At 42.3% G+C, this 12,360-nt stretch overlaps 1 protein-coding gene across 1 annotated transcript in view; it reads left to right on the plus strand.

Moving 5' to 3' along the window:
- LOC143962517 (NACHT, LRR and PYD domains-containing protein 3-like) overlaps positions 1-11,068 on the plus strand; it is a 49,821-nt gene extending 38,753 nt beyond the window's left edge. The window contains exons 3-7 of the mRNA XM_077471792.1: positions 2,791-3,093; positions 5,794-5,832; positions 6,800-8,510; positions 10,477-10,620; positions 11,011-11,068. Of these exons, the coding sequence (XP_077327918.1) occupies positions 2,791-3,093; positions 5,794-5,832; positions 6,800-8,510; positions 10,477-10,620; positions 11,011-11,068 (2,255 nt within the window). The remainder of the gene's footprint in view (positions 1-2,790; positions 3,094-5,793; positions 5,833-6,799; positions 8,511-10,476; positions 10,621-11,010) is intronic.
- The last annotated feature ends 1,292 nt before the right edge of the window (positions 11,069-12,360 follow it).

A 12,360-nucleotide genomic window follows, 5' to 3' on the forward strand; every position in this document is an offset into this window, starting at 1 on the left:
GATCCTGACAATCCTTTCCAATGTTTTCCTCCATCTCACATCTCCAGAGATTGGAATTAGATGATAGACATCTTATGTTTCCATAGTCTGGGCATTTCCTGTAGACATCTGGTCAGTCCACCCATTAGAAGAGTGCAACACAATAAAAAAATGATTGCGCTAACCTGTGAAAAGAATAAATGGAACAGCTGCTACACACAAATGTGACAAAATTCATATACAAAGGAAAAGCAATATTGTAGTGCTAATAGTAAGAACAGTACTGATATACTGTAAAAAATACAAACAATACAACAAATGTGTGCATACTAAAAACCATGATAGAGTGACTAACACCTAAACAAGTGCAATCCAAAAAGTCAGTGAAGACAAGGAATAAAAATAAATCAGCCCCAAGGATCAATAGATCACAGATACATAAACCGATGAATCCTCAATCTCTCAGGAACAATACGGCAGGTCACAGATGGTCTTTCAGCCAATGAAGGAACTATCCGCGATAACCTCAGCAGCTCCAATCCTCTCTCAAGGGAATCCATCGGTGAAAGGGTAGTCTCCAAGCAATGAATCAAAAAAAAGGGCTCACAGAGCAGATCATATGTAAAACAAAAAGGGACAACAACTTCCCATACTGTAGGTAAAAAAAAAACAAGTTTGGCTGTTTATTGGCATAAAACCAGCATACAAAAATAAAAGAAGGAATAAAAATAGTGATCACAATAATAAAAGCAATATAGGGAACATAGAAACCATTCCCTACGCGTTTTGTCCCAATGGACTTCTACTGGGGCATATAACTGCTCCCCCATATATATATATATATATATAAACTATAGAAAATGTAACACCAATCAAAAACCTTAATCAATAATTAGTAACAAAGAATTTGTTGATAGGAAGAAGTTAATCACATGGTAGACTATGCTCTCACCCCACAATGAGAAAACCAATCACTCATCCTGTACTAAACCTCCTAACCAATGGCCGTGAACACTGGGAATGTGGGGATGGGATCACACTGTAATCGGCATTCCGAAAAGCAGGCAAAAATGGGCAAAAAGCCAGCAAAAACGGGCCCTCCGGACATATGGTGAATATTAGCCAATCACCGACTACATTAGTGGCCCTGTAGGGCCCAATATAGCCAATAAAGAGAGGGTTCTATACAACATAGAAATAAAGAAAAATGGCATACGCCTCGAAAACTAGGCTTGACTAGACCATCCTACCCGGAAATGACGCAAATGAGCGCACGTGGCCATCCGCAACTCACCACGCGCGTGCGTCACAGCCCAATGCGGAAAAACCAAGCCCCAGAAACGAGGCTTGGCTAAACCACTGCATCCGGAAGGGAAATCAAAAGGGGCACACGGCAAGCCATGCATCACAGTAGGGCCCTGCAAATCGCACTGCACCAACCACACGTGCGCACGTGCGCCACAACAAACGGCAGAAAATGCACATTGCATAAAATCAGAGGCTTAACCAAAAGGAGGGAGAGATAAAACATCAGACTTGTGACAAAGAGCGCAACAATCGACATCCACATCCACATGAGTGATTATGCTCGGTAGACCTGGTGTTGCCCACACGCAGGTTCCTTGGTTCTGGTAAGAGCATCCACCTTTTGTATATTCATCTGATGTCACTGTCCTCAGATGCCCTTTGGATCCTCTTCTGTCTATCTACCATATGAATCACTGTATCTGATCTATTGATACTTGGGACTGATTTATTTTTATTCCTAGTCTTCACTGACTTTTTGGATTGCACTTGTTTAGGTGTTAGTCACTATATCACGGTTTTTAGTATGCACACATTTGTTGTATTGTTTGTATTTTTTACAGTATATCAGTACTGTTCTTACTATTAGTGCTACATTATTGCTTTTCACCCATTAGAAGAGTTCAGGAGTTTTCATCAATTCCACCATCACATTCCCGAGTCTTCAGATTTTATTTATCATTGATGGAAATGATTTTCTGAGATGGTCCAGTGATCCATAATGATTGGAGGACCCCAATTTTTTGGGCTATTTGCGTAGTGGTCGGGGGAATCCTTTGTCTATAATCCTAAGGAGAAAACAGCCCCATGTCACATGACACATACTGCTGGGAGATTTGGGGGTAATCAGAGTTCTTAATTCACACTGATTAGACTCCTCATTATTCAGGGGGGAGGTTTTTTAAAAGTTTTATATTTTTCTTTTAGTTTACTATGAAACAATCAATAAACATGATGTTTAAAATGATCATCCATGCATATACATTAGGAGGTCTGTATATAAAATAATTACTATGAGTTTGTATCATTTGTACAGTCATCACTAATAATCCCCGTAATTTGTCTAATAGATTTACTTCCTATGATCATCAGCTCATAATACATTATTTTCTTGAAATTCCTCAACCAGTAAGATATGGCATTATGACCACTAGATGGAGCTGATGATCATAGAAAATAAACATATTAGACACATTATAGAGATAATTCACAAAGGTGATGTTTTTTTTTTTTTTTTTTAAATAGCCCCCTTAGGTGTTTGCATCCAATATTAATCCATCTGAGAGGTAATTTACCACTATGGAGGCAATCATATAAGATTACCACAGGGAATCCAATCCCTCCATAGGATGATGTACATATAGACCTATTGGGGGATCATTTCCTTTCCCTTCTATATGCTCTTTATAGCATTGCTGGCTGCCAGTACAGACTTATCTGCTGTCATGTGTCAGAAATCCTCCAATCAGGATGAATGTTTATGGTCGCTGATTGTCCTCTCTGCAGGGTCGGCTCCTGGTGTCCTGGGAAAGAGGAAACAAACCCCCGGGGATCTTATCATATATTCTCTGGAGGATCTGAAAGGAAGTGACTTCAAGAGATTTAGGAACAAATTGTCTGATTTCTCCTATAAAGATGAACTTCCCATCCCCCGAGGAAAACTAGAAAATGCAGACTGGATCACCACCAAGGACCTCCTGATAAACAAATATGGAGAAGAAGGGGCTCTGGATGTCACCATTCATGTCTTTACACTGATCAATCTGATGGGACCCGCAAATGACCTTCAGGAGAGGAGAGCACAACATGGTGAGTTCCCATCTATAATGACCATTTCCTACCAATTCCTGATCAATATGTGTGTGAGGAAAAACTAGGAATGTCATCCAGGGAAAGCCAGTGACCAATCAGGAGCTTCTAACTGGATAAACCCCTTCCCACTGACAGTACGCACTTATGGGGTCCCCACAAAAAAAGGGGGCTTTATTCTGGGGGCCACATATCTGCGTACCTCCCTTTGTGCTATGGGAGCGCTACACAGAGACTAGGATCCCACCAAGATCCCAGGGATTGTACTAATGATCAGAATCCAGGACTCCCAGTTCCCTGTCACATGATCGCTGTGATATCCTCTGGCAATCATGTGTGTCTGTGCAGCTCACCCCTGTGTTTTCTTTCTTTTCCAAATGGAGAGAAAGATACATTGTATACATACAGGATATATTATATAATATATTGTATACATACAGGATCCATTATAGAATACATTGTATACATACAGAACACAATATATAATACATTATATATATATATATATACAGGACACAATATATAATACATTGCATACATACAGGATCCATTATATAATACATTGTATACATACAGGATCCATTATATAATACATTGTATACATACAGGATATATTATATCATACATTGTGTTCTTTCTAATAAAGAAAAAAATAGCTAGATCGAGGTTTGATCCGGGTCAGTGCCAGATTTAGTTTTAGGGTCAGGGTTGGTGTATTTTGGGTATTTTTATTTTTAACCACTTAAGGACTGAGCCTCTTTCTTAGATTTGATGTTTACAAGTTAAAAACAATTTTTTTGCTAGAAAATTACTTAGACATTATATATATTCTTCTAACACCCTAGAGAATAAAATGGCGGTCGTGAAATACTTTCTGTCACCTCGTATTTTCTTGCAAGCACACTTTTTTTGGAAAAAATACACTTTTTTTTAAACACAAAAATAAGACAACAGTAAAGTTAGACCATTTTTTTTTCTTATTGTGAAAGATAATGTTACGGCGAGTAAATTGATACCCAACATGTCACGCTTCAAAGATGTGCCCGCTCGTGGAATGACGACAAACTTTTACCCTTAAAAATCTCCTTAGGTGAGGTTTAAAAAATTCTACAGGTTGCATGTATTGAGGTACAGAGGAGGTCTAGGGCTAGAATTATTGATTTAGCTCTACCGATCACGGCAATACCTCACATGTGTGGTTTGAACACCGTTTTCATATGCGGGCACTGCTCACATATGCGTTTGCTTCTGCACACGAGCTCGGTGGGATGGGGCGCGTTTACATTTTTTCTTATTTATTTTACCTTTTATTATTTTTATTTTTACACTGTTCTTTTAAAAAAAAAAAGGTGTCACTTTTATTCCTATTACAAGGAATGTAAACATCCCTTGTAATAGAAAAAAGCATGACAGGACCTCCTAAATATGAGATCTGGAATCAAAAAGACCTCACATCTCATATTTACACAAAAATTAAGTTTTGACGTCGCTTCCGCCCTGCAATAGTATGGAGACAGGTGGGGATCTTCCCCTCACTCGGTCCATACCACACACGGGAAAGGACATGATCACCTCCGCCGCTACTGCGGCTCCGGTAAGCGGTGGAGGGCACCGGAGAGCAGTGTGAGGGGGGCCCCTCTCCCACCACCGATAAAAGTGATCTTGCGGTGAATCCACCACAGAGACCACTTTTATCAGAAACCGGACCGCTCACTGAAGAAGAGGATACCGGGGTTATGGTAGCTGCTGTCCTAACAGCAATATCCCTCTTCAAAGTGCCGACATATATCAGTGTGAGCCGGTCAGGAAGTGGTTAAACATTTTCTAAATTAGTATCAGTGTCAGATTTTTTTAGGTAGGATAAAAAAGCAGAATGTCTGCAATGCGTTTTAGGCCGTACTACGGGTACAAACCACAACTAACAGTGTTGGTGCCAGTGTTACCAAAAGAAGCTCAATTTGTCCTGAAATGAATACGGTATAATCCTCCTGGATACACAATGTAGTTGGGATGATATGTACAGATTTACTAACACAGGTCACAGTTGTAAAATTGTGTTCAGGCATTAACATTTGTTTTCCCCTCAGTCACTAAGGGGTTAACAATCTTTACTGAGGGAGTTTACAGAATAAAATGCATTTGGGTATAAAATTGTGGATGAAGGAAAAGGCTACAGAGTTCAGGAACAATGTAAGAGGGAAGCAGAGTAAAACTTCTCCAGGATGCCGGCAGTCAGTCACCATAACACAATGACATCACTCAGCATGCCGAGCAGAGCAATACAATCACAGCCACTTGTCTATTATACAGAACCTCCATATTTATAGCTGTATTCCTAGGAGACCCTCATGATTGTTGCTCGGGGTTCTGAGCCTTGTGCCCCATGCATCCACTTGAACCTCCATCAGAAAGAGCAGTCAAGGCTCCAGATTCTAGGTGTGTGCCTGTAATCCCTGCATAGAGAATTGGGGGCTTTTCTGGTCCCCCCACCATGGTCACATGTCACTGCAATGTGCTGAGATGTTACCAGGCAGACAAAGACTCTCCCCATCACCTGGAGGAGGAGAGACTCCAATCTACAGAGGGTTGGTGGGATGATGGTGTCTGGGAGGATCTGCTACACTAATAACTCTCTTAGTTATTATTTTATACATTTCAGAGGTTTGTCAGGACTAATCACTTCCCTAATCTTATTTCCAGCCAAACTGAAGAAGATGACACATGACAACAGATTATCAGGTTAGTAGGACTCATATGAAATCTCTTCTGGATGAACATTTTGTTTTTATTGTAGTGCAGATCAGTGGTGGAACTACCAGGGTCGCAAAGGTTGCACTTAAGACCGGGCCCTGGAGTTCTGCCACTGTAGGGGCCCAAGATGGCAGGAAGGGGGCCCACTGCAGAACATGGGCTCAGTTCAGACTGTTGTGATCCCAAAGTTGTGCGACTTGCTTGTAATTTACTTGTGACTTGTTTGCAATTTTGTGATTTGACATTGCAGTCTATGCCACTCAAATCACACCAACGCCATAGAAAAGTATTGCCTTTTTCTTTGTTGCTGAGACTTTAGTCACATTTATTAGGATAGCACCCATTGAAATGAATGTATTTTGGCTTGTCATGCGACTTTGTGTTGAAAGTCACATAAGTCGCAGCATTCTGAACCATGGCTTATAAAGGGCCCATGACAGGAACAAGCAGAAAGGGCCTCTGCCTTAGGGTTGCCACCTCATCCCTTTAAACCCGAACATATATGAATTACACAGGTTCTGACACTAATTTAGTGCAGGTTAGGCACCAAGTGAGTTTAATTACCACCTTAATCATCCACAGAACCTGTGTAATCACTATGTGTTCGGGTTTAAAGGGATAAGATGGCAACTCTTTCCTGCCTCAGAGAGAAGAGCCCCAACCTTGTAGGGAAGGGACCAGGGGAAAGGGCCTGAGACTGGTGGAAAGGGCCCCAGCAGTCAGGGGGTACCCTTCATGGTTTCTTGCACTGGAGCCCTGCAGGTTCTATTTATGCCTCTGGTCTGGATGGTGTGTCCATATTTTGGATGCTTCCATAGTCCTCCTGTATTTCATGTGATATCTTCTTTTAGGGTTCCATTCTTCGGGTTTATAGTTAGTATTTATAAGACAGAGTTGGGAGTATTCTATTTCATGTGTGTATAAGGAATAAAATATTCTCTTTTCTCTCATAAAGACATCAGTAAGAAACACAAAGACTCTGAGAAGATCCAGAGGATTAAAGAATATAATTCCCGTAAGAGAGAGGCTGTTCATCTACAGGAAAGATTCACCAATTTATTGATGATAAACGGACCCCAGAATAAAGAGGGAAAAGAAGACGAAATAAGGAGTTCAGGCAGAAGACATCTACAGATCATGGAGAAAAGACCCCCAACCACAATCCAGGCCCTCTTTGACCCTGATAAATGTGGGTTCATTCCTAAGATTGTGGTGTTACAAGGACCTGCTGGGATTGGAAAAACAATGACCTCCAAGAAGATCATGCTGGACTGGGCCTCTGGGGATCTCTACCAAGACACGTTTGATTTTGTGTTTTATCTGAGCTGTAGAGAAATCAACACCATCCCTGAAAACATAAGTCTTGTGGGACTTTTATCCAGAACCTGCAGACTGAGTTCAGATGACCTGGTGTCTGTTCTGAAGGATCCTGGAAGTCAGAGAAAACTTCTCACCATAGTTGATGGGTTTGATGAACTGAGGTGGACTCTGAAGGAGAAATCTGAGGGTTGTCTTGACATTTCTATGGAAACCCACAAAGAAATAATTCTCCAAAGCTTGCTCAGGGGACAGGTTCTCCCAGAATCTTCTCTGATCATCACCACAAGGTCACTGTCCATGGAGAAACTTAACACATTCATTGATGATTCTCACAATGTGGAAATCCAGGGATTTACAAGGGAAGATCGAGAGGAATATGTCCATAAATTCTATGGAAATAAAGAAGATGCAGACAAGGTTCTCAGTATACTAAAAGCCAATGAAGTTGTGTACACCATGTGTGCCGTCCCCATCACATGCTGGATTGTCTGCACTGTAATGAGACAAGAAATAAGAAAAGATTTGGATGTAATTCAGTGTCGTACAACGACTTCAATTTACCTTCTCTACCTGGAGGTTTTACTAACCCATCACAGCAAGAAGGAGCAGTCTGTACATCGGAAACAAACCTGTCTGAAGAAGCTGTGTGCTCTGGCCAATCAGGGAGTTCTGAACCAACAAATCTTATTTGAGAAGAAAGATCTAGAAAGACATGGACTTTCTCTGGATGAGGTGGAGTCTGTATTTCTGAATGAGAACATCTTTCATTGGGACGTCCGCAGCCAGACCTGCTACAGCTTCATCCACCTGAGTGTACAGGAGTTCCTTGCTGCTCTCTATTATGGGATGGATGATGGGTCTGGGTCTATGGAAGGTACTTCCCTCCCGGAGATCTGTAAAGGGAAATCACTCCGTGTCTTCCGTTCAGTTTACTCACATTTAGTATTATCTGTACAATTCCTGTTTGGTCTCTTAAATGAAAATCAGGTGAAGACATTCTCAGAGGTCACAGGAATCTCCATCTCACTCCGAGCCAAACCTGCAATGATAGAATGGGCCATGGAGGACATCAATCAGACTTTCCATACTCAGACCCTCTTCTGTCTGTATGAGACTCAGGATGAGGACTTCATTAGGAGCGTCATGTCTGACTGTACAGATTTGAACCTGTGGGGCTCAGATACTGATCACTTGTGGATGAACAGGAATTATTACAAGCAGCTGAACTATTGCTTGAAGGCTTTGAAGAGAGAAAGTTTTCAGACTTTATATTTTCTATTTCTCACTGTGGGTCCAGAGTGCCAGAAACTTCTATCTCCATTCCTACACAGGAGTCAGGAGGTCAGGTAAGTGAGTGTGAGGAAATCCTAACTGAATTCATAGAATGGGCAGGAACCTGCATACAGTATAACTGTGATTATCAGACATGTTCTCCATCTACCACACTTGTTAGAAGTCCTGGGAACTCACACTTTCTTCAGCCCTAAGCCCTGCTTCACACTACAGCAATTTTCCAGCGACATTCTGATGACATGTAAAGTCGCAGGTCAGGTGACTCCCATAGAGACTCCCACAGACTGCCATAGACTTCAATGTAAAATCACCAGAAAGTCGCACATTTGTCTGACTCTTTAAGACTTTGCTGCGACTTCTGAGGCTTCTTTACCCCCCCCCCCCCCCCCCTCTCCTCCCTGGTCATCCTTGCTGCCTAAAATCTTCCTCCCAACACATCCCAGTCACATCTGAGCATAGCGGAAACGCACATTCCCACTCCCATTATTTGTGTATTTTCCATGTGTAATCACACATTGTGTATAGGGAGCTCATTCACTGGAATGTTCTGCCCGACATGCAACAAACACCCCAAAGTAGCTCAAGAATCTTCTCAGTCATGGAGCGTCATGCATCTTGGCAGCAAAACATGCGTCTGATAACTGTAATTGGGGCGTCATTAACAATTATCCAGCATTCATATCTGCGTGTTTCTCATCTAGGAGAGGGGAAGTTTCCCATTGAGCAGTCAGCTAGGCATGTAAGAGATAGAAAGGGGGTGGAGTCACATACACGGAGTGGCCTGCCCACCCCTCGACATCAGTGTGTTTGATAGGCTAGCTGTTTGGTCCAGCCCACCCCCGACATTAGCCCTGAGTTTTGACAGCTCCTATCTGCAAGCAGTGACATTAGATTACAGTTTAAAGCACTAAGCGGCTCTTACATGCCTCCTTGACTGCTCAATGGGAAACTGTCTCACAGGCAGCGCCCTATACAGTCTCTTATAGCATCTTACAGAAGATCTCCGGACACACATTAAGATGTGCCCAGGCACACCCGGCACACCCTGTGTGCATGCCTATGGTCTGCATGTTTCTGAATGCCCAGCAACCTGCAGGAAAATACATACTTTGCCACACGTTTTGGAAACATGCATGGTGCTCGCTTTGTCATTTTTGTAGTACAAGCGTGACGCACAGTCGCAGCTCATTTCTGAAACATGCAGCAAAGCACACAATTTCTGTGCCGTTGATGTGCATTCAGAATCATGCAGATGTAAATGCAGCCTGATTGTTAATGACGCCTCAATCACGGTTAGCAGACACATGTTTTGTCATGTGACAAAACACGCTATAAACACGGATCCATCAAAGTCACATAGGAATGCTTCTCAGTAAAGTCGCTTTGAAGTCGCACCTGGTCGCCAGGAAGTTGTAGAGCAAAGTCAAGCTGGAAGTGGCTGCGACTTTCATGTTGTGCTGTGTGAACCAGAGCTAAATGGTGGTTCCCACATATCACCTTCTACACAACTTCTGGTAACAATCACATCATTTACATCGGATTAACCCTTTCCCTGCCCCCAATTATACCATTTATCACACAGAACATTTGGAGGTAAAGCTTTGTGTTCAGAGATCTGGGGGAGGGAAATAATGTCAGGGGTGTGACATCATCATCCCAACATTGAAGGGGCCAATTGTCTGCAGAAGTGGGCGGAGATGGGAATGTCTGGACTGCATTTTATATCTGGAACCAAAGTGGTGTTCCAGGATTTTCCAGAAGCTGAATGGAGACCCCTGTGTAGGAAGGCCGGAGACCCCGTATGCATATCAGGGGCCTCCTTTAAGTTTTGTCTGGAGTGTGACTTCAAAGACCACTCATAGCCACCAATGAGAAGTCCTCATCAGGTCCAGTATGAGGCTGTAGAGACTGAGGGAAGGCAGCCATGTGGAAGGGAAATGTTGGGGGTTACATTGTTATTCTTGGTGTCAGAGGTCATACATTCTTGGTGATAATTATTATCTCATTATTGGCTTTTAGATTTGATGGTTGTACTATTTACAGTACAGATTGTCCGGGAGAGGACAAAGCAGAAGAAGAAGATTCCACCTCTTCAGAAGATGAAAGGAAGTCTGATTCTCTTTCCTTTCTGGTGAACCCGGAGAGTAAATTTCAGGTATTATGGTAAGAGAAATGTGTGATGTGCAGTGATGGGGAAATGTGACGTCTTGTGATTGTTCCCGTCTCTCAGTGTCTCCTTCTATCTCTGGGTGTCCTCCATCCTCACCCATGTAGAATCTTCCATCACCTGTCCTCTTCTCATGTCTTCTCCTCTCTCTGAGGGAATCTTTCTCTTTGTAATCTCATCCATGGGATTTGGGGTTCCCCTTATAGTAGAACAGTGACCAGGCTCTGTACATATGGAATGACCATCCATATTCCTAACAAGCAAGGAATAGGATGGAATAGACCCCCTTAGGACTCGCTCACACATCTGATGATTATGTAGAAGGAAGCAATGCTCAGTAACACTTCTATGACATTTTATCATGTGTCTTCATTGTGTTTATGAAGCTCTGAATACACTATAAGAATGCTGGAGAAATGTCCGGGGGAGGGGTTGTTCTTCTAGTGGGAGGAGCCTAAAGGGGAAGTGATGTAGAGGAAATGATCTCCTCTGATATGTGGATTTCGGATATATTACAATAATTCTATAGAATGAAAACCAGCCGCCATGTCATCATACTCACTATCGCTCTCCTGCCCCCTGGAGGACAGATTTCCCCGTCTGAGGATAATACCCGCTTGGTGACTTGTTACCAGATCTGTTTTATCTGTATGTGTCACAATAGCTGGGATACTCGGGTCATTAATAGTTTATTAATAATAACATGTAATATATCCTCACATAGAATCACAATATATCCATGTAAGAATGCACAGAGCGCCCGGCGACCCTCCTCTCCTTCATAACAGTATAGCAGCGGCTCTCCTAGTGTATCTGACAGGCGTGCTGGCATCTCCACCTTACACGTTACGCCCTAGGCGGGGCTTCATCATGTATATTTGTGTTTGTTTAAAATATGTAAATATTTACACTTTTAGGTTTAGGGAGTCTCACTTCTAGCACTGCACAGCTATCTTTATATCTCTCCTGTAAGGGAGGTGTCAATGCACATCAGCAATCATAAGTGGCCGACCACAAAGTAGGTTTTTTGCATGTACATAGTATGCTAAAGTTTGTGTGGTCTCGCTCATCATGCTGCAATATTGAGCACTTTGACAATATCTTACTTATATTGTTTTTTTTAACATTGTAATATTCCTGTATAATTGTGCTGAAACACGTGTGGATTGTTTAAACATTTGAAATAAAAATCCTGTTTAGGTTTAGGGAGTCTCACTTGTAGTGCTGCACAGTTGTCTTTCTATGTATTTGGTGTTGGATTTTGTGGATGAATCCTTCTGTGTTCAGCTGATTAGTATATATAATTGGAAGAGGTTTTTGGCTGTGCAGTGACACATTTCCTGCCTGGCACTGTCAGTATTTCTGGCTGGTTGGTGATTTTGCCGGCACATAGAAGCTATTGGAGTTACCACACGGCTGTTCTGTACAACCAGAAGTGACCGGAGCTGCTCTGTCCTACTTCTCTATTATTTCCCAGTGCATTCTGGGATACCGGAGCCTCCGCTGTCTGTCCTCCAATGCCCAGTGATTATTGGACATCACCATGAAATGAATGGAGGCGACTGACAAGCGTGGATGTCTCATGACAGCGACATGCTGCTTCATTTATAACACGACACAACGCTACCGCTCCTGTGTGACCAGCACTGTGTGCTGCCATTGTAATATTCATGGAAGGCATGGAAGGTGGTTATCAGGCTTTAGAAATGCTGAATAAATGTCACATAATCACATGG

This window comes from Lithobates pipiens, unplaced genomic scaffold, assembly GCF_037356315.1.
Source record: "Lithobates pipiens isolate NorthernLeopardFrog02 unplaced genomic scaffold, aLitPip1_a1.2 Scaffold_8, whole genome shotgun sequence".
In the NCBI taxonomy this organism is placed as follows: Eukaryota; Metazoa; Chordata; class Amphibia; order Anura; family Ranidae; genus Lithobates; species Lithobates pipiens.